The sequence below is a fragment of the Salvia hispanica genome, chromosome 2, assembly GCF_023119035.1.
Source record: "Salvia hispanica cultivar TCC Black 2014 chromosome 2, UniMelb_Shisp_WGS_1.0, whole genome shotgun sequence".
NCBI classification, from domain to species: domain Eukaryota; kingdom Viridiplantae; phylum Streptophyta; class Magnoliopsida; order Lamiales; family Lamiaceae; genus Salvia; species Salvia hispanica.
This window is the reverse complement of record NC_062966.1, coordinates 12258162-12286037: the sequence shown is the minus strand read 5'-3', so window position 1 is coordinate 12286037 and position 27876 is coordinate 12258162. Positions and strand designations below refer to the sequence as shown.

General features: G+C 37.6%; 5 protein-coding genes and 2 long non-coding RNA genes across 8 annotated transcripts; 2 read left to right on the top strand and 5 right to left on the bottom strand.

The window, feature by feature from the left end:
• Positions 1-252: 252 nt before the first annotated feature.
• Positions 253-3571, bottom strand: LOC125204333 (squamosa promoter-binding-like protein 14). Of its 2 annotated transcripts, XM_048102956.1 has the most exons (4): positions 3441-3571; positions 2736-3103; positions 1095-1234; positions 253-1011 (listed from the first exon to the last, which is right to left on the bottom strand). In XM_048102956.1, the coding sequence occupies exons 2-4, from the start codon at positions 3077-3079 to the stop codon at positions 428-430; spliced, it is 1068 nt and encodes a 355-aa protein (XP_047958913.1). In that variant the 5' UTR covers positions 3080-3103; positions 3441-3571; the 3' UTR covers positions 253-427. The 2 variants fall into 2 exon arrangements, with proteins under 2 accessions (XP_047958913.1, XP_047958914.1); XM_048102957.1 differs by having other exon boundaries at positions 2736-3491.
• Positions 3572-7436: 3865 nt separating this feature from the next.
• LOC125204646 lies at positions 7437-8911 on the bottom strand. Its single transcript, XM_048103353.1, has 2 exons — positions 8614-8911; positions 7437-8109 (listed from the first exon to the last, which is right to left on the bottom strand). The coding sequence occupies exon 2, from the start codon at positions 8099-8101 to the stop codon at positions 7679-7681; it is 423 nt and encodes a 140-aa protein (XP_047959310.1). The 5' UTR covers positions 8102-8109; positions 8614-8911; the 3' UTR covers positions 7437-7678.
• A 1914-nt stretch (positions 8912-10825) lies between these two features.
• Positions 10826-13175, bottom strand: LOC125203716 (transcription termination factor MTEF18, mitochondrial-like). The gene has a single exon (XM_048102136.1). It carries the CDS (start codon positions 13065-13067, stop codon positions 11319-11321), a length of 1749 nt encoding a protein of 582 aa, XP_047958093.1. The 5' UTR covers positions 13068-13175; the 3' UTR covers positions 10826-11318.
• Positions 10826-13288, bottom strand: LOC125203717. The gene is made up of 2 exons (XR_007173426.1): positions 13170-13288; positions 10826-11044 (listed from the first exon to the last, which is right to left on the bottom strand). It is a non-coding gene; the product is annotated as an uncharacterized LOC125203717 (long non-coding RNA).
• Positions 13289-13968: 680 nt separating this feature from the next.
• Positions 13969-15286, top strand: LOC125206295. Its single transcript, XM_048105568.1, has 3 exons — positions 13969-14109; positions 14408-14826; positions 14896-15286. Exons 1-3 carry the CDS (start codon positions 13969-13971, stop codon positions 15284-15286), a joined length of 951 nt encoding a protein of 316 aa, XP_047961525.1.
• Positions 15287-21033: 5747 nt separating this feature from the next.
• On the top strand, positions 21034-21525 carry LOC125206294. The gene has a single exon (XM_048105567.1). The coding sequence runs from the start codon at positions 21034-21036 to the stop codon at positions 21523-21525; it is 492 nt and encodes a 163-aa protein (XP_047961524.1).
• Positions 21526-23263: 1738 nt separating this feature from the next.
• Positions 23264-25361, bottom strand: LOC125204539. The gene is made up of 3 exons (XR_007173580.1): positions 24965-25361; positions 23964-24024; positions 23264-23433 (listed from the first exon to the last, which is right to left on the bottom strand). It is a non-coding gene; the product is annotated as an uncharacterized LOC125204539 (long non-coding RNA).
• Positions 25362-27876: the final 2515 nt, after the last annotated feature.

Sequence of the window (27876 nt, the reverse complement as noted above, 5' to 3'; positions counted from 1 at the left end):
ATGCATTTGCTGTTATGTTTTTTGTGCACACATTACAGACTATATATGCTAGCAGAAGATGATACAAACATGTCTAAATTATGATTCTTGAGATGATCTTGCAACATTCCACGGGCTGCTGTTGTTCGAGTGGCTCGGTGTTGTGTTAGTGCGGACAAGATCCTCTAATGTGAATTCGGAAGTAAATGGAGTTGCTCAACTTTCCTTAAAACATGAGATTACTAGAGAATATATAAGAGTTGAGACAACTACTTTCAAGAAAGGCAGTAAGTCAGTAGATAGTTAAACATCGTCATAGCATGAAAAAACAAATGCAAACATGTGTCCTTTACAGAGGCACAAACACCAAACACTAAAGAACATCATCACATGTTCTACAAGTTCCTCGTCGATTATTGTAAGCATAAGATCTTCGACTGAGATTAGTTTAGAGTGACCAATTCATATGCTGGAGGGAAGCGTCATACCCCCTCGAATGAACGAGGTCATGGAAGTGCACATCATTTGGCTGAGCCAAGCCGAGCTCCCCAATGAACTCGTTGTTAGCACCATGAGTGCTATGTCCGCGACCAGGATTGGGTGGCATCTCGTGCAGAGCCTGGTCACATGCAAATGGAGCACCATGAATATTGATGGATGGATGAACCATAGGCGGCGCACCATCGTTCCCGGGAAAGTTACTAGCTACGAGGCTGGTGGACCGGGTTCTTGAGGCCCACGGCTGAGTTGACAGAAGAGAGAGAGCTTTGGTAGAGTCTGAGTCCCCACCGAAACATCCTTGTGAGGATGCTCCGGGACCAGAATAACTGGGCCTTGGTGTTGTACCTTGCAGTTGATCATACAGGGGCCCCTGTGACTGTGAGCTGCTCTGCAGCGGAAGATGGTACTTTCCTGTGATGGAAACCTGACTTTCCATTACTCGTTCGGGCGATGTATCCGGCCATGAATCTCGTCCATTGAGAGCAGCGTAGCTGCTGAATTCCATCACGAAGCCTCCAGATTTGCTATGGTCTTCTCACATGAAAAATATTACTACTTCAAATTTAAGATGAATGAAAGAGAGAGAGACCAAGTCTAGTTCAGTAATGCCTAACCAAAAATAGATGTAGAGAGGCTTCCATAGCGAGGAGACAACAGAGATCCTGCTGGAGGTTTTCTCCTACGCTCATTGTGCTCGGCTAGGCGCCTCCGGCAACTACGCTTTCCTAGGTCGAACTCTGGTAACAGATGAAACCTGGAACAAGGCTAACAAGAAGCTATTATTATTACAGCAACATTTGATGGTTTGTCTTATCCAACATCAGAAACTCAGGTAGATAGGTTAGAATAAGTGATGCCTAGTTGCAACTTGCACGTTTACCAAATTCTTCAATCTGTCTCTTTAAATTAACAATCCCAATTACAGTTAAAGCTATTTCTTTGTTACAGTATTTAATCATCTATGATTTTCACTACTTTTGTCTCGAATATACATACTTAATCTTCTATGGTGGTGTTCGGTTTCCTAGATAAAACACTAGTAGCAAAGTAGCAAGATATAATCTAGGATTAAGTTGTGAGATTATTTAGTAGGAGGGGGTTGGCTATGACCAATTATCACATGACTATCCAGCTAGGATTAAGTAATGAGATTCAATCTCATGAACAAAACATAATACAAATTTAATCATGGGATATAATCTTGCAAATCCAACACCTCCTATGAGTACAAAGTTTATTGCAAACCAGTCACAACCTTGTTTCAAAATTTTCATTCTACATTTGCCTTAGAAAATCGATATCACACTACCCTCTTCTTTTATATCAGCAATAATACCAACTGTAATAAATGGCCTACAGCAAGTACCTAGAAAGGATCTCCCACGATCGACTATTCACCAAGTTAAACTCAAACTTCAAATAGTTGGGTGTATTTCAACCAGAACAACTTTCCACATTGAACTTTGCAACCAAGTTTTGCAGAGGCACCACTCTTTGATCTCATTTTAGCATAATCTCTTTTTCATAAGTTTAACCAACTGCCTCATACCATTTCACAGAAAATCAGAAGTGAAACTATCAAGACTTAGACAATCAGATTATATCTACAAAGAATTAGCTACAAATTATAATATCCAATTTTCTTTAGAAAACTTGATTAGCTGGAAATGGCTGCTCTAATCAAGGATAGGAGAACAAGTACTAAATCATTAATAGTTTTACAGCCTCTATTCTAGCTTCAATAAATATTTGCTTACCTAAAAAACTATCAAGAGAAAAATAATTTTCTACCAAACTCAAGTTGTCTTTCTTCAATTATTGGTGTTGGGTTAAACCAAATATAATCAAGTACATTTATACTTGACAAGTTGTGTGATGAATGTGCTAGAGCCTATTTCCTAACATACTTGCTGAAAAATGCAAACATTTTTTAAACCAATTATTTGGTGTAGCTACCTCATTTCTTGTTTCTTTTGGAAGCATGTATACATAGATGGCAAGTCTCATTTAGAAGCCCTCAGACATCAGTATCAAAAGCAACACAAGAATTAACTACACCACATGCCCAAACAAAATAAATGAAAAGGAAAGCACCATATACAGTAGCAAAGCCCCATCAACATCAAGAAACCAAAGACATAAAGCAATGGAAAAGACATCACCATCAAATATAAGACCACATACAAAAAAAAAACAAAAAAAGGCCCTAAATTAACCATTTTGTGCACAGTATGAGAGAGAGAGAGGGGGGTGACCTGCTGCACTGTTGACAAAACCTTTGCTCAAGGCCAGCAACAATGACCCTAGGAGATTTGGAATGCATTCCACAGACTTTGTGCCTTGAGTAGTAAGGCTTAGCATCACTCAGATCTACTCTGCACCCCTCCACCTGACACATAGGCGGCTGCACCACCGCAGTCCTCCCCTTCTTGGCCGGAGACGGCAGCAGAGGAGGCGCGCCGCCGCTCTTGGAACCCACGCCCTCAAAGTAGATTTTCTTGCCAAACTTCAAGCCATTGAGGGAGTCCGGGCCAGGGGAGGAAGAGGAGGAGGAAGAAGAAGGGGAAGGGGAAGGAGAAGAAGAAGAGCCCTTTTCCATTCTTGTTGTCTAGAACTCATCCATCTAAATCAGATTCCGCCCACATGCATTATTTTTAAATGGAAAAGGGTCTCATTTTTGTATATATAAACGAGATAAAAATGGGATCTTTCAAGTAAAAGTGGGTTCTTTTTGGGTATTCTCCCAAAAATATTTGAAAAGATAAAAAATTGAAAAGAAGGAACAAAACAAAACACACGCACTGACACACACATGCAGAAAGCTTTTAAACATTGACCCTAATTGAAAAGCTTTTAAGCAAGAAGAGTTCAGAAACAGAGTGCTCGAGGAGTTGAAGGCTCCTTTGTTTTTCTTAAAGAAAAATATCGACGTGAGAGAGAGAGTGGAGAGAATGGCGAACCTGACAATAGGCCATCACGCCAGCTTGAGATCTATGGATTTATGGACCAGTGTTCTCAACTTTGAAGAGACTTGTGTCAAAATAATGGAGGCAGCGCTATGTAGAGACTAGAGAGAGCTCTCAGTATCTTTATGTACCATTATATATTTAAAATATGCTGAAAGCTTTTTAAAAATATAGTACTAGTACAAAATAATGAGTGAATTAGTATTTTTTTAATAAACAGTACGAAAAATAATTACATTATTTTTTATTTTAGTCTTCTTCCAAAATTATTCTCACTTTTATTTATGAAAATTTTCTTATTCTTTATCCCCTTACTTATTTTTCTCTCTCTTTATCCTTATATTTTATCAATTATGGTTTAAAACTCGTATCATAGAATAATAAAATATAAGAATCATTCATTTAAAACAATATGAATAAATAATTCGTTCGTTTTAGAGACTTTTAGACTACACAAATTATAATACTATGAAATTGACAAAGTATGAGAGAGAGGAAAAAATAATTGAAATAATATTAGTAGATAATGAGACTCCAACTTATTTAAAAATCTCCAATGAAAAGATGTAAATTAAGAAAATATATTTTTCATTTACCTCTTAAAAAAGCAAATATACATTTTCCAGAAAACGTGAATTCCAAATGAAGAAGTAAATTGAAAAATGTATACAAAAATAATTGTCATACCTTTTCCTTTTGTGAGGAAAAAAAAAATAAAGTAAAAATATCTCTTTAGAATTGAAAAAAGTATTGTATATTCATAAATATTACTTATTTCCGTTGGAAGAGAAGTTTTTATGAAGAATAGGTAAATATGGTAATTATAATTCTTTAGTTCTCTATTTACCTCCTCTCTTGGAGATGTTTTTAATAATGTACCGCATGGTGAAAAAAATTTAAAAATAAAAAGTAAATTAACTTTATGAGACAAACTAAAATGAACTACTCCATCTGTTCTATAGTAATTGAGGCGTTTCTTTTCGGCACAGAGATTAAGAAAAATTGTGTTATGTGAGTTAAAATAAAGGGAAAGTAAAGTAGAAAATGAAAAGGGTAGAGAGATGGAGAGAAAATAAAGTAAGAAACTGTGTTGACGTTTACTAAAAAAGGGAAATGACTCTATTACTATGGAGCGTACCAAAATGGCAAAATGACTCTATTACTATAGAACGGATGGAATATTTTTTTAGATGATTCAGTCATATTTTGGCTTATGCACAGAAATCAACAAAATATTACAAATAAGATTTTAAAATAAATATTAAAATTCATATAATTTTTACAAATGAATTTTAAAGTTATAAGGGCATCTGCAGCGCTGACTCATTCCCAGCTCGGTCTCGTCTCGGTGAGATGAGACAGCATCGAGCCAGCGATGCGGCCACTCCGTCTCGTCTCGTATCCCTCCGCTGAGAGCATGTTGGCGAGCTGGCTCGCCACGCTCTCGTGCGGCTGTGACGCCCACTCGCTGGCCCGCGAGTGGGCGTCGTTTATATTCGCTGAAAAAAATAAAACTTTTTTTAAAAAAAAATCTGAAAAAAATCGGAAAAAAAAATCCCCAAAAAATACATGTCGTTTTTTCCAATATTTTAAATTTTTTCTATTTCTTTTAAGCCCTCAATCACTTCTATAAATATCAAATCATTCCCACAAATTATCCACCATAAAAAAAACTCTATATTCTCACTAAAACACTCTACATTCTTCATCTCAAAACATTATTCTTCTCCCAACTGTGTATTTTTCGTATTTTCGGATGTTGTAATTTTCATGGTTTTTAATGATTTTATGAATTATTAGTATTAATGTAATATTTCCATGAAATATTAATTGAATTTGTTGGAAATAAAAATAAAAAATGAAATTGAATGAATAGTTAAGAGATGAGATGGTTAAGAGATGGAAGGTTGCAGGTGTTGTCTCTTAGTTAAGAGATGTGGATAAAAAGTGCAGTGGGGCCCATAAATAATTAAGGGATGAGACGGGGATGTGGATGGCCTAAGACTTGCCAAAATTTAACAAAAATTCAAATATATCCCAGACAATTTGGCCTTAAAAAACTAAATATTGTTCTATTTTCAGACCATAATTTAAATGCAACAAACAACTTCATAAAAACGAGTTTTACATTTTGATCGTTTTTGGACTTTAGGTTATGCTATCTCTTTAATCGTTTTGACAATCTTATTTATTCTATCTTAATTCGAGGTGTTTATTTGTAATCTTTACTTGATAGTTCATCGTCTAAACATAGCAACTAAAAATTGCCGACTTTCACAAAAATAGTTGTACTTTTATCTACTAGTAGTGATTCTAGTGAACCAATTTCTCTGGATATGACTACTTCTATTGGTGCAGCTCATCTCCGCACGGACAAAATTTTACTAATCTTGGTTAAATTATAGGTAAATCACATTTACAAGTTCTCGTACTAATACATTTCACTATAAGAAAAAAACTTGAAAATTCTTCTAAAATCACTCCTGCATCTAAAAAGGGTGATATGCAGTAATCGATGTTGGAAAATGTAGTGTCCACAAAAATTCAAAACACATCTACTAATAATGCTCGAACACTATAGTTTTGGTCATTGTACTCGGATTGTATGCTAATTGAGTGCTATCAATTCAACCTTTTTTATTCATCAAAAGTATATTACATAAGGGTAGTTTATTTTACTAAGCCTGAAAAACTAATACTCCTACTAGACAACACATCTCTCATGGAAAAACTAATACTACAACACATGCTCCAATAATCCTTTTAAATGATTTTTTGTACTAATTGGCGAGGATCACAAGGCAATGGCTACAACGATAAAAGACAGACAAAAATACTGATGAGAGACCATACAAATTTGGTAAAGATAAAAGTAGATTTATACAGCTTAATACTATGTCAGAATAACTTTTTTTCTTTCCTATTTTGGTATGCATGATGTTCCTTCTTTCTTAATGTCCATGTTGATTTTCATTATACTAGGTCCAAATTTATGCATTTCTTTTTCCTTTTTTCTCTTATTTCCCTCTTTTTATAAGTAGTGAACATTACTCTGTGGAACGATATAGTAGTAGTAAAATAGGAGGATATATTATTGTATGGCATCCAAATATAGCCGCAGAATCATGTCCTAAACTCCATATCAAGAAAACAAGGCAGCAGAGAATTCACAGAAATTGAATGAATATATTATATACTCACATCAGCAGCATCTGATATATAGCTACCTTCCAACTTTCTAGTAGTTCACAGATGAAGTATGACTTGCAATATCAAACGGAATGAGTACAACTCCAAGCAGAAGCAGACGAGCATCAAACTTGATCATAAACACGTTCAATCAATAATCTAATCAGATTTCACCACATCTCCTTCAAATTTTTCAGGTTTAAAACTGAACAAAATGTTCAATTTCAATGTCAAGCATGCAACAGGAGAAGGAGATGAATAGTTAGACCCGGAAATATCTTGTGTCTTCTCTTATAACCCTCAACCATACACCAGCACAAAAATGTTCCAAAGAAACCATCTCTAATATGAGTATCTTCAGAAGTCAAGATATTAAATCAATTAAAGCAAATAAGTAGTATATCTTGTCAAACCAAAAATTGATGCAAATTCGAAACACAGCTTACTCAGAGAGGAACACTAGCTCATAAACTTACCAGGTAGGTTAAGAAACGGTTGCAAGAAATCACGTATACATACAATCAGAATAGAGCTTCCTTCATTCTACAGTGACATTCATATTGTTGAGTAATAGAACTACTACTAATAAGCACAAAAATGCTATATGGAGGGTGAAAAGGCCAAATTTTACCGGACCTTTATGTACAGTCGACCCTGGTGAATTCAGCCAACCACTTCTCCTGCTTCCTCTAATCACCCTAATATTCAACTTCTGCACACTTTATAGTTAAATACTAGCAAAACTTTTTATGGTTCTCAGTATATCCATGTATAAAACAAAATAATGACATAAGGGATAGATGGACAGATAAAAATGTTTTGGCAGCTCAAACCAAATACTTGAATCATGAAGCTATCTAATACCAAAAACATGAGAAACATTCATCAAACATTTGTTCTCAACTAACAAAAAAAATCACGAATTCAAGAATTGTTCTCAACCATATCACCAAAACCACAAATTCAAAAAGAGAGACAAAAGAAATACTGAAGAACCACTAAGCAGCTGGAAAAGTATCATCTCTCAATGTGAAACGGGATCTTCATTGGCACTCAACGCCGACTTCAGCAGCCCGTCTAGGCTTATTTTTCCTTCTACTCCCATTTGGTCGGTATCCAACAGACTTGATCAAGTCTGTAGCACTATCTTTGGCTCCCACACCATTTTCCACTTTTACCGTCTCTGTATTTTCTTCTAGGTGAGATGCTCTCTTCCTCTTCCTGCCATTCTCTGCTGCAGCTTGGGTTCTCTTACTTTTATTCAATGTGGCTTTCGTTGTTTCCTCCACGCCATCATCCTCCTTCTCTATCATCACGATTTTATCCTCTTCCAAAACTTTACCTTTCAAAGGCTTTTGTGGCCTTCCTCTTCTCCTCATCGGCAACTTCTCATTTTCGCCACTTGCAGTATCATCGTGATCAGCAACTGCAGACTGCTTCCTCCCTTTTCCTCTCCCTCTACCCATACTGGAAACTGAACAATTTCATAAAACAACAGTAAATCTCCATAAATGAACAAATAGAACTGAAAATAAAAATTCATATCTCCTTATCTCCTCATTGGAGTTTGGAAAACACAAAAAATCACACCAAAAGAAAGTTAATGGCTACAAAATTAAGCTCCATACCATTATATTCAAAATATTGATTAAATCAAGACAATCAAAAACCTGATCTTGCTATCCACAGACCTAGACAAATGTTCACTCACTAAGAAAGTGAAAAAAACAACCTTAGCAATCTAAGGAGGTTCATGTTCATTGATTAGAACTCACCACAGATAAAACCTAGCATCGTATTCCAGAATGAGTGTAAAATAAATCTACTGTTGTGATAAAAGCAAAAAATGATTAACCAAACAACAGAGCAATACCTTAAATTCACTACATCAGAAAACAAACAACCCAAAAACATTAAACCCCCACACAGCCAAAAGAAACTAATCAAACAAGCGAAGGGCATTACAAACTAAGCTGACCTCAGAAATAAAAGATACCACTTGTGTCCTTAGATGAAAATCCACTTGTTAGATGTACACTTTTCTACTTGCATGAACAGTTTCGATAGTAATGGAAGGAGATAGATGAAGTGTAGATGTAAAATTATTGAAGAAAAATTGATCTAACTCGGGAAAACGAATTCCCAGATCAAGAAAATATAATGGGAATGAGAAAGAGACTCCGCGAATGATTCAAAAAGATTGTATCTTTCCCCCAATTGAAGGTTGAATTTAAGCTCAAGTAGAGAGCAGAGGGAGACAAGTCAGGGAAAGAGAATATGAGTAATATTTGGAACAACTGCTGTGAAAGTATATTTATTTTATTTTAACACTGTTATATTACAAATGTACACAATTAAGGCATAAAATTGTTTTCCTCATGCTCCATTAAAAATCTTATTTTGTTATTTTCATATGATTCCATCTCATTAGAAGTTGCATTTCATTTTTACAAAATTTAACAAATAACTCATTTTATTCACATTTTTATAAAATTAACCCATAAAAATATAAAAATAGTACTCGCATTCTACCAACTTTTTTTTTTACCATTTTAATAAATTAAAGAATTTCTTCAAACCAACATCAATGAAAAAATTAAAAATGAGACTGGAGACCACCAGATGGAGTAATAAATATTACTCCTAGTAATATAGATAAGTGAAAATGAGTCAAGATCATTTTAGGGATGCATTGTATTTTACTGTAGATGTTTGGTAAATTAATAGGGGTGTTCGATTGCCAAGATTAAATCTCATGATTAAATATGTATCATGTTTGGTTCATAAGATTGAACCCTACAACTTAATCCTAGATGGATAGTCTCATGATAATTAGTCACAACCTCTTCCTCCAACTAAAATAATCCTAGATGGATAGTCTCATGATATTAGTCATGACAACCGAACGCCACCTTAGTTTATTAGAAGTCCAATGAGAACAACTGTGTAATTACTCCTTAAGAGATGGAGGAAGTATTATGTTTCAATAAATCAATTCAAGATTCATCGTATTACGGAGTACTATATAGAAGCTTGTATGGAGTGTTCATGGCCATGGCCCCTTCAACAATTAGGCCGATTCTATTTTTGTTTAGTTTGCTACATTATTTTCTAAGTTTTATCTCTAAAAAGTGAGGAATGCTTATAAAAGGAGGGCAATGTACTTCATCCGTTCCATAGTAATAGAGTCATTTTGCCATTTTGATACGTTCTATAGTAATAGAGTCATTTCTCTTTTTAGTAAAAGTCAACACATTTTTTCACACCTACTTTACTATCTCTTACTTTTTTTTCTCTTCATCTCTCTACCTTTTTCATTTTCCACTTTATTCTCCATTTACTTAACTCACCTAGCACATTTTTTCTTAATCTCCGTGCCGAAAAGAAACGCCTCCATTACTATGGAACGGAGGAAGTATTATTTAGAGAATTGGTAAGTGATTTGATGGTCGTGAAGCAGTACTTTACTACCACGCTTAATCAAAACAATACTATACACTATTTGGTTCGTTAGAATTCAATTACAATAAACGTGATCATTATTAAAAATACTTAATATCTTAAACCGATAGTGCAACTACCATATTTTTCCATAACCAATAGAGTGAATATGCTCAAGAGTCAAGAGATGCACATTTGCTGTCCTCCCTATAATTAGAGAGGATGTATACGAAAGTGTTGAAAAAGTGCAAAAACACCTTAAATAAGCAAAGTACAAAATATAAAGACAGCAAATGTACATTTAATACATAGGGACAACAAATATGTATCGCTAAAAGTATAAGGACTTCACTCTAATCAATAATAGTCCTATTGTTAAATCTCATGATTACCACATACTATGTGATAGTGTGAATATTCCAAATTTAATAGTCCAATTCCTGCACTACCTCACTATTGTTTCAGGAATGTCATTTTTAGACTTCAATCACACTCAATCCAAAGTCCAAACTGCAACACAATCCATCCTAAACATTTATCCGTGCCATTAAGATATCGAAAAACAACGACTCAAAAGTAAAAAAAAATAAAAATGAACTAGTTCTATTATCACACCTGACTCCACATCTTGTATATGCCTCAAGAGAAGAAGTGTGAAGCAAAAGATGTTATTTTGATTCAATGCACTAACCAGAAACAGAGATGAGACCAGAAAACTTAACAGATGTCAGCATAATTAGAAATGTGGATGGATCTTCAAGTTTTAGCAATCTTCATTTCAATAGATCATCATCATTTGCCTAACTAGTTTACATCTGAGAACCACTACAAGAATAAGAACCACATATGGTGAAAATACACAGTGAAGCCATGAATTCAAGAAGATACAAACACCTTTCCTCTATATGTCCTCGTTTCATAGGCTTTACAGGCATAACAACAGTCTCTTTCGTAAAATAAGTGAATGCCTGTATCACACAACATTAACAGAAGACCGTGAGGCGCCCATGTAAGTATATTGAAGAAGCATATTTCGTTTACACTAACAGAAGCTGGTGCTGTTCTATCTGTTGTGAAAGCGATTCCTCCCAACAGTGGTAAAGGAGACTAGAAATCTAGATAAAACGCCGCAATAAAATAGCATTAACAGCTTGAATAACAAAGGCAATGCGAGCAAGATCACTTTTACCAACAATAATAGAAATACGGACATCAACGTCAGAAGAGCTAGTTGAGACTAAATTATTTCTTGATATGCCTTTTATTCAGACTTTTCCAATATTCAAGCCCTCTAGCATGAAGAGCTACATAAGTTTTGATAAATTCTTCATCTGATGTAGCCAAGAGCGTGCTCAAGGACAAACCGGGACGCACTGCTCCTTGATCTTTAAGCCATCTGTACATTAAAAGCCTAAACTTCACCCTCTCAATTGTGTAAGAGAGAATTTTTGGATGAGTGAGTAAATCAGATGCTTGATAGCCCAACTCATCAAAAAAAAGCTGAATCTTCATTTCAATAACATCACGAGTCTGGTTGAGAATTTGAGGAGATATTCTGACCATCTTTATTGCCTGCTCGCGGTTCAGGCCATTATTCACTAAACAATCGAACCTCTCTTGAAGTTCCACTCCTCTGCCCCGAAGCGTTTTAACAGCCTTTTCCATATCCTTTGATTTCTCTTCGAAGCCTAGGCTTATCAAAAACTCAGTTTTCAATGCCATTATTTTAACAGCCCTCTTTTCAGTCTCCAGTGGTTCAACTCTCTTACCCAGGACCCAGGCCTTCAATGTGAACGGATCATCATTGACCATTTGACAGAGCCTGTTCTTGCCACAGCACAGTAGGCTCAATATGCTCTTCACTTTTTTTAGTTCAATGGAACCCAAAAGTGAAGGATACGAGCGGACTATTTTACCAATATCTAGGGCAGCCATGTCAATTCCAGAGAGGAAGATGTAGGAATTATGTAAATTCTTAGTAAACTTCAAAACTGGAATTTGAGGAAACCGAAGAAAAAGAGTGCGTAAATCACTCTTCGATGCTCCAAATTTCAACAATAACCCAATGAGGTCAAAGGTAATGCGTCCAGAGCACTCAAGCAGAAGATCAGGATGCTGCTTAAATAGTTCCCCGACTTGCTTCTCACTCCAGCCCAACTTGCACAACAAGCACATGAGCTGAAACATGGATTTCCAATTGTAAGAATCCTCCTCGCGTATATTCTCCAAAAGCCACTCGTGGTCAATCTCCACCTTATTTAACATTTCCAGAAACTCAACAAATTCATCAACATTTCCCCTCAAAAGATGAGGACTTGCGGCGACAATCTTGGCAACAAGAGATTGTCTCAATCCCAAATTCTCAATAGATCGAAGCTTTGTCTGCAGAGAGCCGTAGTCATACTGGAACACCTCATTGGCTTCCTTGAAAATCTTCCCAATCCTATTCCTCTCAATTCCATAGTTACACAGAACATAATAGTTCTCCAATAACAACTCATCATCAGACAAAAACATCAAATTCCTAGGAAGATACCCCACGTATTCGGAATGCTTCAACCCTATGCTCTCAAAGAAAGGCTCAAACTCATTAACCGGATGGTACCTCAAAAATCGCGTCACAGAATGCTTAATCTTGCTATCATCATCTATAACCACTCTCTTCATCAACCTATTGAAAAACTCAGGGGCATTCTTGCTCATATTCTCAGCATCCATGATCCTAAAACTCCTAGTTAAATGGAAGTATTCTACCAAAGCAGACTGTGCTTGTGCTCTCACAATACGCCCTTTTTTCCCACTCCCACCAAAGCCCACGCCTTTTTTCGAATCAATGGAGCTCTCTGTTCCGTACAACCTAACTTTATGTGCAAGACGATGCGACCCATAACCATAAAAATTGGATTGTGATGGTGTAAAATTGCTATTTGCACGTAGTAAAGAAACCCATTTGAGCAATTGGGGTGCTATAATAATCTGTAATCTGTTCATGAATGATTGAATTTCCAATTACTTGGAACAAAGCAGAGAATTAAGGGAGAGAAAAAGACTGTTCCTTTTCAGCGTAACGGAGTTCGGAGCTGAGTTTGTCACCTTGATGGGGTTTTCTGGAGGCGTTTGGACATGGCTATTTGAGCGTTGCACCTTCGACAACATATGGTGCCACTGCAGCTTCGGTTGAAGAAGAGGGGTGTCGGAGGGTTTAACAAAACCCTAATTCACATTTTAATTAAAAGAAAAAAGAAAGAGAGAAATATAAAAGAAGTTTTGCCCTTAATAGTAGCACTATCCAAGAGAATTACTAAAGTCAATAAGTACATTAAATATTCAACTGCACCCATGAGAATTAATCCTATATTACTTACTTGATTCTTAATACTATCCACAGTCATTAAACAAAAAAGTGTTGAATTTAAAAGAAAAGAAGTTTAAAGAACGGGCTAAATAGTTTTTTTTAATCTGATTCGTCGGACATTAAAATCCTACTATATCATATGAACTTGCGAAACCAAAACAAAAAATTAGATGTAAAGATATAAACATGTTGCAAAATTAAATTGACTAGTATAGCTTTTCATCACTATTGCAAACACAGTTAGAGCATCCGTGGTGGGGCGGACGATGCATCGTCACTGCAGCATCGCGGACGATGGATTAGCCATCGTCCGCGCCCGATAGATCGTCCGCGGAAGATGCGCGGAGGATACCCATCGTCCGTCGCATCGTCCGCCACCGTGGACGACGCGGACGATGGGCACGCGTTTCCTTTTTGTTTTTGAATTTTTTCAAAAAAATTTTTTTATTTAAACACTACTATTCACTACCATTTCAAACACTCCAATTTTACATCTCTTCAATTACTCTTCAATTATTCTCTCTCATCGACTCAAAAATGAATCCCGACGACTACGATTTGAGTACATCGGATGGCTGCAGACGGGCCTTGACTCGAGCCTTGTTCGATGCCGTTAATGAAGCCAAGGCGAAATGCTTGGCACAAATGCAGCGGGAGCAGACGGCGGCGGAGGCGCGGGTCCCTCGCCCGATACGACGTCGGACGCATGTCCCGCGCGAGCACGACGTAGCACACGAACGTCTGTTCGCAGATTATTTTGCCGACCAACCACGGTGGGGCCCGAATGTTTTCCACCGCCGTTTTAGAATGAGCCGAGATCTTTTTCTCTCGCATTGTGCACACGTTGGAGGGCCGTGATGAGTACTTCCAGTATCGGGAAGACGGGATCGGCAGACCCGGACTTATGCCGTTGCAGAAGTGCACGGTTGCGATCCGGCAGTTGGCCTAAGACACCACAACGGATATGTTCGACTAGTACCTTCACGTCGGGGATACAACTGGCCGCGAATGTCTCAAGAAATTTTGTAAGATAGTTGTGGAGGCTTTTGGCGACACATATTTGCGACGCCCGACTGCTGATGATTGCCATAGGCTGATGAGGATGCACGAGATGGTGCACGGCTTCCCTAGGATGCTAGGGAGCATCGACTGTATGCACTGGCAGTGGAAGAACTGCCCGACGGCGTGGAGAGGACAATTTACCAGCGGCTACAAGGGCAGCCACCCTACGATGATCTTGGAAGCCGTCGCTGACCACCGCCTCTGGATCGGGCATGCCTACTTTGGTGTAGCCGGGTCGAACAACGACATCAACGTCCTCAACTCATCCACCCTCTTCGCGGATCAGTGCAAGGGTCGTGGACCGGCTATCGAGTTCACTGCCAACGGCCGCAGGCATCATATAGTGTACTACTTGGCCGATGGCATATACCCAAGGTGACCTGTTTTTTTGAAGACGATCAGCTGCCCAATTGGTGAGAGGAGAGTCTTGTTTGCGGCAAAGCAGGAGTCTGCACGGAAGGATATGGAGCGGGCTTTTGGGGTGCCCCAATCACGGTGGGCAATCGTGAAAGGTCCGACGCGTTTCTGGTACAAGGAAGTCATCACCGACGTCATGTATGCGTGCATCATCATGCATAACATGATAGTCGAACAAGAAGTTGGACATGACACCGATTGGGTGGATGATGAAGCCAGACCTAGCTCCAGCACGGCGACCCCGCCTGTCGCTCGAGGATTACCAATGGGCTTCGGTGATTTTCTACAGCGACAGACCTCAATGCGCAGCCAACAAGACCATACTCAGCTCATGACTGATATGATTGAAGAATTTTGGAACCGCAACCGCTGTTGAGAATTTGTAGTTTTTTCATAGGGCGTCGCTTAGGGCGTCCCACTGTGGATGCCCTGATGTTCAAATTTAAAAACCGTCTACCAAATAGTGCAACAACTGTGTATATTCTTTATGGACAAAAATGATGAGAGATGTAAACAGTAAACATGTACTCTATGACTCGCTCAAACTCAGTAGCTTGATTTAGTGAAACTAGTGTAGTAACTTTTTCAATTACTACTTATTTGCTTCTTAATCCATGGATGAAAATCAAGAAGTTTCGCCTTGTTCCCAATTGGCTTGTCTTGGATGGAAAAATCATATCATCATCAGAGTCCAAGGCAAGGATCTCAAGATCTAAATCAACAGTGTTGGACAAGCTATTGAATTCAGACATTTGTTGTTGTCCATGTCTTTTGTTTCTGTGAGATTTCGCATTGTCTTTTGTTGTTGATCAAACAACATCTTCAGCTGTTTTGTTCTGATGTCCAGTCCTCAGCTACAAGTTCCTCTGTATCTGCATCAAAAAAGCATTGGAACTATTGAGTCTCCTTTTGTTCAATTTCATCACACTTCGGGAACTGTTTTTGCTACCTTAAGGTTATCGTGGAGACGCCTGTGAACGTTGAGTTGCATCTGCAGAACCTCATTGAGTTGCATACCACTGCAAAAGAATGATTCTATTTGTGCTGCATTATTTGTAGTATTTGTCTTCTTCTCGGCTTTTCCAACTGTTGCAGAATAATGAATGTAAATCACGCTGAAGATGAAGATTCCACAGGTTCTGGTGAGTATTTAGCGCTTTTATATTTCTACAAATAAATAAAACAGGAATCATAAAAGATGGAAAAATATAACAAGATCCAAACAACAACAAAAATTCAAGAATTGATAGGTCCATCTACATGCCTGCAAAGGGGTCTTGACATCCATCATCTTTAGTACTACTTGTTTCAATGTTGCTTCTAAAACATGAATGTTGGTTAAATCCACGAGACAAGTACCGAGTTGAATAACATAACGTAAAGCATCAGATAACACGATCACTTACTGTCGGGGCGATACACACACTCAACAAACCGGTCATGAAGATCTCGAGTCCACCTTGTTCTCATCTTGTTTGATTGGTGAGCTGTTTATCGGTGTCTGAGGACTCCCAAATTGCTTCATATACTGTGGTGCAACATTGTAATCTACTTACTTAGTTTCTAGCCAGTGATTCTTGAAAATGATCGTTTCCAGATTGGTGAAACGGATTGTTGGGACAACAATCTCAGTTGCACACAGTAGCAGCTGGTGATATGATCATGCCTGCTGAATTTCCATGCCAACAATTCTGCTGCATAGGTTGATTTGAGACAAATGAAGATGGGTGAATTAGTCATGGAACTAGTGTAATTTTGGGAGAATTAGTCATGAATGTCTCAGACAAACTCATTCCAATAATACTTCTCTGCTATATTTCTTCACTCTTTTTCTAACATCAAAACACAGTCAGTTAATTTAGAGTACTGGAATACTTGATTACTCTTAAGAGCATCTCTAATCATTTACTTTAAACTCAAACTCATTTTAGGATATATAGTGCATGAAATAGTGATTTTACTCCAACCATTTACATTCAACGAAAACGCATGTTATCTCCCGTCGCATCGTCGGACGTATGTCCCCCGCGAGCACGACGTAGCTCACCAACGTCTGGTCGCAGACTATTTTGCCGAGCAACCACGGTGGGGCCCGACGGTTTTTCACCACCGTTTTAGAATGCGGCGGGAACTTTTTCTCCGCATTGTCCGGACGTTGGAGGGACGTGATGAATACTTCCAGTATCGAGAAGACGGCATCGACAGACCCGGACTTACGCCGTTGTAGAAGTGCACGGTTGCGATCTGGCAGTTGGCCTATGACACCACAACGGATATGTTCGACGAGTACCTTCACGTCGGGGAGACAACTGGCCCCGAATATCTGAAGAATTTTTGTAGGGGAGTTGTGGAGGCTTTTGGCGACATATATTTGCGACCTCGACTGCTGATGATTGTCAGAGCCTGATGAGGATGCACGAGACGGTGCACGGCTTTCTTGGAATGCTAGGGAGCATCGACTGTATGCACTGGCAGTGGGAGAATTGCCCAACGGCGTGGAGAGACTAATTTACTAGTGGCTACAAGGGCAGCCATCCGACGATGATCCTCGAAGCCGTCGCTGATCCTCGAAGCCGTCGCTGACCACCGCTTCTGGATCTGGCATGCATACTTCGGTGTAGCCGGGTCGAACAACGACATCAATGTCCTCAACTCGTCCACCCTCTTCGCCGATCAATGCAGGGGTCGCGGCCCGGCTATCGAGTTCACTGCCAACGGCCGCAGATATCATATGGTGTACTACTTGGCCGATGGCATATACCCAAGGTGACCTGTTTTTGTGAAGACGATCAGCTGCCCAATTGGAGACAACAAAGTCTTGTTTGCGGCAAAGCAGGAGTCTGCGCGGAAGGATGTGGAGCGGGCTTTTGGAGTGCTCCAATCGCGGTGGGCAATCGTGAAAGGTTTGGTGCGTTTCTGGTTCAAGGAAGTCATCGCCGACGTCATGTATGTGTGCATCATCATGCATAACATGATAGTCGAACAAGAAGTTGGACATGTCACCGATTGGATCGATGATGAAGCCGGATCTAGCTCCAGCACGGCGACCCCGCCTGTCGCTTGAGGATTATCGATGGGCTTCGTTAAGGTTCTAGAGAGACAGACCTCAATGCGCAGCCAACAAGACCATGCGGCGCTCATGGGCGACATGATTGACGAAATTTGGAAGTACTTCGGCCATTGAGGATTTGTAGTTTTTTTATTTCGTATGTAAAATTTGAACTTTCAATGGAATGAAATTGTTTTCTCCAATTTTTGTAGTGTTTAAATATTCAACAAATAAATAAAATACTTAGGGCGGGGCTTAGGGCAGACTATAGTCCACCCCATTGCAAGTGGAAAGGGCGGAGGATAAAATGCTGATGTAGCGGTGCATAGGGCGGCGGGCTTAGGGCGGGCTATAGTCCACCCCATTGTGGATGCCCTTAATGAATGAAATAAAAATGGTGTCTCCCAAATGGTAAAGAGAGTAAAAATTTGACATATAGTACACCCTTCGTCCCGCTTTAGTAGTCCTGACTTTTCCGTCCTCTTTTTGTAAAAATGATAAAAAATAGTTAAAGTGGAGAAATGGTAAAGTAAGAGAGACAATAATGTAGATAAGACTCTTCTCTATATTATTCTCTCTATTAATTTACCATTTCTCCTCTTTAATTATTTTTTTATCATTTTTAGAAAAGATGGCATAAAAGTGAATGAGACTGCTAAAGTGAGGCGGATAGAGTATTATTTAGTGAAGTGATAACTAAAATTCCGGTACTAAAAATATTGAAGAAAGTGCAATGAATTCAAAGCCCTAAATTAATGTCTTTGAACACTATAGAGAGTCTTGGAGTTGCTGCTAGGATTGTTGAACTGATCACAAAATGAAAACCTACGTCACTTTAGGTAATCGATGTTCTTCGTTACGTTTTTGTAGTTAGTTTTGGTTTTGGTAAAACCTATCAGGTTATAAATTAGATAGGATAAGAACCTATCAGGTTAGAATTTTAGAATAAAATAATGATAAAAATACTTTATATATAAATTTGATTAGTAACTCCTACTCTTTTATTTTAAACTAGCTAGTTTTATTAACTAACTAAGTAAAGCCCACCTTTTATTTAATTGAAGTTTCCAACAAATCTTACTAATGGTTTGCTTATAGATCGAACTTGACCCAAGAAATCCGTAGATTTGTTATTGGTTTCGTAACCACAAATTTTTAAATCACTTGAGCCGTTGAGCGTAATATCCATTATATGGTGATTGAGTGTTCGTATAATTGTGTAATCAGTGGAATTAGCGATCTCATGACTAATTAAAAGGATCATCATATAAGATTCTAAACGAACTTCAACAATTACAGTATTTCGATGGAACCGTAGCATAAATAGGTAAATGTGACTCTTTATGGTTTAATTATCGTTTTCTCTAATTAAACCACAGTGGTTCATTAACTAGTTTGATTAGGAAAAGAAACAATGGTACGTACAAAAATACAAATAAGAAGGTTTATCATCACAAAAGCAATTGCGGAAAACATGGAGGATAAATAATTTTGAAGTTAGGCAAGATTTTTCAGGACTAGTTTAGGGTGCAGAAAGTGTATATTTTAAATTTTGAATGCAGTAACATGGCTAATTTTAATTACTTGGATTGTTGGACGGTTGGACCTGTGTCTATCTACTATTTAATGCACTAAACGTTTTCTTTCAATTTCCGCATCTTAATTATTTTGATTAAAGTTGGCACTGAAATTAATCTACATATAAAAATAACTAATACTAACTTGTAGAGGAAAGAAAGATCGGTCCTGTCAAGATACGAGAAAAAAATATTTTTATATATTATTATGGAGCTAAAACAATTTAGGATAGATTTTTATGTACAAAATTATATTAACTGAAAATAGTAGTTAGAGCAGTAGGTAGGAGTATAAATAAAGAAGGATATAGAGATTGAAGATCAAGTGTTTAATAATATTGGAACAGGATCATATGCACTTTATGTATAGTTAATACTAGAAAATTGAGGTTTTTTGTTGATCTTTAGCTGTTGTCTATATCAGAGCATGTTAGAGAGATGAGACATTGGTTTTGTGATATGCAGCGAAGAATATGGCATGTTTATCTCACCCAAAATCTGATTTTGATTCCTGATGCCAAGCCGCAGCACTTGGGCCTCCTATTACTTTATCAGTAAAAGGTATGAATACATAAAATGCCAATTTCTAAAAGGGGAGAAATTAGAAGATTCATATATTTCAAGATTCACTCTCAATTTTCAAGTTTCTAAGATTTTCAGCAATACTTTAATTCCCCTAATTTCTACTTGGTGAAGCATTTGTCACTTGAATGAAATGCCAACCGGGCCCTCCATTTAAAATCACCTAGACCTACCATATTTAATTAAGTGAAGGAAGTATTTTTTTACCCTCGCTCTCTTCATCCCCAAAGAGTATAAACTATTTACATTTTGTCTGTCCATAAAGAGTATGAACATTCTAAATTAGAAAATCTCAAATAACATACTACCCTTACACATCATTTTATTTACAACTTATATCATTACCATTAACAACTTATACCATTATAATAATATCAATCTCCACTAACATTATTTCCAATACTCTTTCTCTTTTTCTCTTTCTTACTTTTATTTATTAAAACTCATGCCGAATCCATTCTTCATATTCTTTTGGGGACGGAGGGAGAATATTTTATTACAAAATTGATACTATTTCATTCATCCCACAATAAATGTCACACTTGTGTAACGGCACACCGCACGAGATTGTAAAATATATTATTTTATATGTTAAGTAGAGAAAGAAAATATATTTTTATATAATTACGTGAGAGAAAACTTTTTCCATAAAAGGAAAATTGTGATACACAAGTTAAAAAAGAAAAATGCAACATCTACTTTAAGACATGTGAAGTACTAAAAATAGATATCACATTTGACTAACTTTTGCACTCATTGTCTTTATTATTTTTATAAAGTTAAACTATTTATTAAAATTCGTGTCATATGATAATAGGTCTTTAAATGATGGATAAAAGAGAATAACAATTTAGAAATGAAGTGCCTCTATAAAATCCATCCCAACAAAAACACATTCCTCCACACCCCAAGAAAATGGCTTCCCCTTCATCACTAAAAACTCTCAACTCCACCAATCTCTTCTTCTCCATCAAACCACCTCCCTCTGTTTCTCTCTCATCATCAATGAAGCTCAAAACACTCCTCCAAACCTTCATCTTCTCTCATCTCTACCGCGCCCTCTCCAAAGCCAGATCAATCCTCCTCCAAATCTTCAAGAATCTGCAGCTCAAGAACAAGCAGAAGAAGCTCTATTTCAGCTCTTTCAGGCTGCATTACAACTGGTGCTCGTCTTCTCGGACCATCTACTTCAATGCTTACCCCAAGTCGCTCCGCTACGACGTCGGCCCGGCCGGGGAGTGCACTGGAGAGCTGTCCAAGTACCTGCAGTGGCTGGAGGACCAAGAATCGTCCAATGAGATTGACAGGCTGGCCGATTTGTTCATTGCTGACTGCCATGAGAAATTCAAGCTGGAGAAGCAAGAGTCTTACAGATTATTTCAAGAAATGATGGCTAGAAGCGTTTGAATCTTCTATTTATCTTTTAGCTTTTGGTTTTATGTCATCTTCACTGGATTAATTAGGCTTTTCTCTTTGTTTTTTTTGTGACATACTCCATAATTTTGCATATCTAATTTTAACTAAGATGATGTAGGAACGAGATTTTTCAACTCTTTGCAAGTTCGACTTGGCAATTTTTTTTTGCCTTGATTATGACTCGTGAGGTCCTCAAATTAAATGGATAATTCATAATATATGTATGGAGAAATTTCATTTTATTGAGCTTAGCTTAGTATGCTTTGAATACACAATTTGAATCATCATGTCCACAAAATATTAAAATTATATGTATATACCAAAGTTAAGACATGTATATACGCTCTTTATTACTAATACTTTAATAAAGAAACTACCTTGTTGCTAACTTCCACACCCACTTTTAAGATTGAGGATGCTTCGCTTTTTCCACAAAAGCTAATCAAGTAGAATGTCACCTTCATTGAAATTTGAAAATTCAAAACTATAGTTTGGCTGTCTTAATCTCATCCAACCCCCTTACACTACAATGTTCTGTAATCTATAATAACGAACTAGTACTGAGCAGTGAGCACAATTCAAGTTATCTAATAATACTCTCACAATTTTTAGAAAGAAAACGACATTGATGCACAACTCATAACAAGTGTTAAGGTTGTAAAAATGGGCATGATGAGTTCGTCTAGCCGGGACCGAGTCTTGTCGGATGGTCCCCCACCTTTGTCCCTTTCAGCTAAATGCTTTTTTTGTTACAGACTAATGTGGGGTACAAGATGTTTAGCTGTGGTGAAAGTAATAAAATGGAATTTATCACGAGTTGTTGGAGATTAATTATAGGGGATCGATCCTTGTCATTAATTAACATTACCTTTTTTATGTTTTAAGTGACTTCATATATGTGTTACCAACAATTGATTTTTTTCATATCATGATTGTGTTCGTGGCTCGTATATGGATGTTACTCGCGATTACGTTGGATGACGGTGCAAAGATTGGTTCATGTTGTGTCGTAGAATCATTTGGTTATAGTACATTAGAATAATAATATATAAAAAAAGGTTGAGACAATGTTGGACTTCTATTTATTGTCGTAAGTCCTGTCATTTTAATAAGATGTAAGAAGGTGGCTTTTAGGAAATTAATTTTATTTCATGTAGTAAATTAAACTAATTTCGGCTAAGAAATAATCATGAGAGATAAATTTAACTCGAGGGTGCTATGGTAAAGTGGGCTTTGTAGGCAAGCTGCGACTGCTGTAAAATATTGACCCACAAGGCCACAATGACTTTCGATTTGATTGAATTAGCCCAATTAGGCCCATAACACCACACTGCATGTGTTGTAATAAGGGACACTTTTCTAAAACTTAGATAAGATTTTAATCTTGAAATTCAAACGAACATTTACCCGCCTGTATTAATTATATAGGGATTTATTATTTCCAACGATAGAATCGCCACAAATTAAAAAAAAATGATAAATCATGGCTCAATGAATTGATGACTGACAGCTGAATGGGGCAGAAGCTCGATGGAATTATTATTCATATAAGTTTGTACCAAGCAAGTGCAGTGTCACGACCGCACTTTGCTATGGATAGCAAAGCCGGGAAACCGTGACTAGGGGTGGGAAGTAAGAAGAGGGGAATAGAAAGGGGGTAAACAATGACCGAATATTCACTTAGAAATAAAGGGGAGACAGTTTCAAATTAATTTTTTTTCACAAGAACTTGAATGAAAATCTTAGTATTCAATAATTATTTATCGGAGTATAGAAGAACAATAAGCAGCGGAATGAATACGGTCACATGTATGGAGACATGCACCACCGAGAGCCTCTACTTAAAATAAAAAGGAAATCATCAACTTTGCTCAGCATTCTCCACCGTCACTGCTCAACCTGCACATTTAGAAATATATGCAGGGCTGAGTATAAAAATACTCAGTGAACACATTGCCGAAATATACATATATAAAATGAAAATATTGTCATGCCATCACAGTAACACTCGAGGGTTTTCACTTAAAAGGCCCGAGCTTACTAAATTCTTTGTGAGCTAAAGTTCGACTGATCAGTCTAAGTTCTTTCTATACTTTTGCCATATCTGAACACCAAGTGCCGTGGAGATGGTGCTCTCCCACGGTCACTTACATCTTTCTCCAGCCGAGGAGGTGGCCACCTCCCAACGGCCTCCATAACTTTATTTGTGACCCGTGGAAGGTGGCCACCTTCCACGGCCACTTGTGTACACTAATCCGAGTAGGGACACCACCCTCACTTGGACCCGAATTCGATTCTTACGTTCCAACCAAACAGATAGGCATAAAACATTCATTTATGGCAAGACAACATCATTTACATAAACAACAAACATAGATTCACATTTTCATATTTTCATCCACATTAGTATGTAGGATAGAAAAGTTCACCTCGCTCGTTTAATTTCCTTAACTTGATTTTCTTGTTCCGACCTTAACTTGCGGAGATAACCTTTTTGAAAACATCACAATATAAAATAAAATACTAATCAAACTTCAAGAAATTCTTAAACTTTAATAGGAATGCATGCCTCCTAAGTAACCCCTTTCATTATTTCACTTATCTTTAAGGAGTTTCTAAAACTCATTTTATTTGATGTGTCTTCATCCACTGTTCTCGGGCTTTGACTAAATTGGATCTATGTATCTTTTACTTTGAGGATTTATTTTTAAGCAAAACTCTAAAATAAATCGAAAGATCAATTATTCTTAGCTTAGTTACACGGAACCATATATGAAAATTAATAGAACCTAAATTTTAATTTAGACATAAAATTCATTATTACATTTTCTCTCAAACGATACCATTTTCAAAACGGGGCCAAGACTCTCGCATTTTCAGCCCGCATTGACTAAATCTCGGAATTGGGCCTGAGAAATGAGCTCTCTCCCCTTCCTCTGCAGACTGTCGGCCAGCCTCCCTCCGGCGCCGCCGCCCCCCGGAGGAGTCCCCTCCTCCTCCTCGTCTCTCTCTTCCCTTTTCTCTCTCTCACATCCGCCGCCGCTGCTGTCTCCTCGGCGGAAATCGCCACTGCAGCTAGAGAGGGTGGTCGCCGTTCAGCCGCTGCTGCTGTCCGCCTTCACTGCTGTTCAGTTATCGTCCGGACAACCCCGATTCATTGTTCGATAGCTGCAAGGCGACACCGTGGCCCCCGATTTCAAACGGAACAGCCCCGAAACCAACCCGAACATCCCCGATTTACCCCAAAAGATAAGTTCTTTTACGGTTATGTTCTTTCGTTTCAGTTTTAAATTCGCAGCAAGCAAGGGGGTTTCAGTTGTGATGTTCGATCGGTGTTGATTGTTTTAATTTGGTTTCGAGTTCCGATTACTTTTGTATGATGAGCATGCTTGTGAAATTGATGAATTGAAGAGAGGGCAAAAGTTTATACCTTTGTGTAAGTTTTGGTCTCTCCAGAGGACGGCGTAAATTTGGTTTAACGTGAGAGCTTGGTAGATGAGTTTGTGAATACAAAATTTCCTTGAAAATGAAACGAGGGTGAGAGGAAACTATTCTTGCTCGAAATTTATTGGGAGTTTGTGTGAGATTTCAGGCGGTGGAGGGGGATTTGGATGCTTCGGGGAAAGACGCGTGGAGTGGGAGCTGGCAATATGCAAGAGAGAGATGATGAGTTGGGCTCCTCCATGGACTCCAATTTTTTTTCGAAGTGGGCTGGGATTTAATTTATAGGCCCACATATGTACACCATTTTATTTCTTGTATTCCCTTTCGTAGTTTTTAGAGATATACACCGGTAGTTAGACTTTTTAAAAAAAATATTTTGTTCTATTAGTGTGACCATGTTCCTCACTTGTGTATAACATTCATTTACTAGAACTATAATAACTTATATTAGTCTTTAGTTCTTTAGAAATTTTCGGCTAAACATTCGATGACATTTCGAGAATTAAAAAAAATTATATTCTACCCACCTTAACAAAACGATAAAAGTTGGGATGTTATATGCAGTGACGCCGGTTATTGGAGATTTCAGTCGATTGTAATCGGAAGACAAGATTGGTTTGGTTTAAAAATGGAGCGATGTATGTACAAAAGATAATCTTCGTTGCCGGTAATGGTGTCCAGTCCTTGGGAGGTCGATCGCAGATGTGTGTGAGAGAGAGTTAGGGTTGCATCGCTTTTTTAAGGAGAAATTTTGGGGGAAATCAAATTTGATGGGGCAAAGTAGTCAATTCACAAGCTATTTTGGGATAAACTCGATGTATCAGAAATAAATACTATCACCTTTTTCGGAAGTTTCACATTTGGGGCAATTGCATGTGAACAGTGTGGACCGTGTACAAAATCGAGGGTTAGCCTGTTTTAAAACATGTAAAGTGCATAATTGAAAAAGTCCAGATGAATATATCGGACAAAAGCATGTCCTAAAAAGTTCGTAATTTTTCAATATTACTTTCATTAAATTGGTTTTTTCATTTTTATTTTAAGTTTGAGTGAGTGTGTTGCCTCCAAATATTATTCTTTTTTTTTTTAATAAGATAGTTTAAAAACTTGAGTTATAGCACCACTAATAATTTAATAGTATATTATTCTATACTAGTTTAAAAAACTGGAGTGTGTTGCCACGTAAACTTTGAGTGAGTGTGTTGCCTCCAAATATTATTCTATTTTTTGATTGAGTGTGTTGCCTCCAAATATTATTCTATTTTTTTGAATAAGATAGTTTAAAAACTTGAGTTATAGCACCACTATTAATTTACTAGTATATTATTCTATACTAGTTTTAAAAACTTGAGTGTGTTGCCTCCTAAACTCTGAGTGTGTTGCCTCCAAATATTATTCTATTTTTTTTGAATAAGATAATTTAAAAACTTGAGTTATAGCACCACTAATAATTTACTAGTACATTTAGAGCATTTCCAATGGTACTTCGGCCAGAAATCGGTCAGCAGTTTCTCCCCCTGCCACGTCAGCAGCAAAAATCCACCTGCTAATATCAGATTGAGAATACCATAAAGTGGCTGCATGATAAAAATAATTCAAAAAATGCTACGTTTACTTTAATTAAATCTCATGGCCACTTAATTAAATTTACTGACATTATATCTCTGAGAAAAATTCGTTAATTTTATTTAAATAAAAAAAAGTACATTAACTAAAAATCAAAAAAATTACATAATAAAAAAAAATCCTGAGCTTCAATTACTCTAGCCACCGCCCCACTTTACTCCTCACTAATTTATTAAAATACATAAAAAACCGTTACGCCAACTGCTATACTGGCCACAACTCTAACTTTTACCCAACTGTATTTACATATTTCGTTTTAGCTTCTAAAACTCGTTAAAACAAGTGGTGCAAATGAAAATGAAACTAAAATCGCGTATATATTGTTTTTCAAAAATTTTCAAAAAAATAAAATAAATAATGAGCGCTGGCCGATCTGCACGCCACAATAGCGGCCAGCGCCCACAAATCAGCGTGCGCTCGCCTATTCTCTCACTGAAAACGCGCTGCCGATTCCAATGGTTCGGCTAGCCGACTGGCTAGCGACGCGTGAATTGTGAAGAAAAAAAAAAGGTTGAATTTGAGATTTTTTTTTAAAAGTTCGAATTGAGCAAAAAAAAATTAGAGAAACGTTTAAATCTTGATGAATTGTGCAACGTATGCAAACAAGAAATGCCAGAAAATTGAACAAATAACGGATTAACAAAATTTGAATTTTTATCTAAGTCTATAGATAAATGCAAAATGAAATCGACTCCACGATTTACAACCAACTATATTGATCCAATAACTTGAATCACACTTAAAAAAACTTAAAGGTAAATAGGTAACTAAATTTCAATAGACCTTGAACAGATTTAAACACCCTTCAAAATGCCTCCTTCTCTATTGATGTGTTATCACTATCGACTCTACCATCGGCGGCATACTTGCTCCGGTGGTGATCGGAGAATATATTCATTTTCCCGGCTGCCACGTCAGATCTCAAATCAATCAAAGCCTTGCTCAGCAGCCCATTCTCAGCTTGAATCACCTCAAGCTGTTTCTTCACCCCCAAACACGCCTCAGCCACGTCATTGTATGCGGGACCCGATTTCTCCTTCTTCGAATCAGCTCTCGCCACTTGTTCAATCCCGATTTTATCCATCACCAAGTACGGCAGTCTAATTCCAGCCATCCGATCACCAGCCTTCCCCACCACCACAGCATCCATTTCCTCTGCCGCCTCCCGCGGCGGAACCCTAAACCCCCACCTGAGGTTCACCATCGCGAAATCGCGCAGCGGCACCGACGTCCTCGCGGTCAGCTCAGCGCCCTTCAGCAGCCCGTCCAACA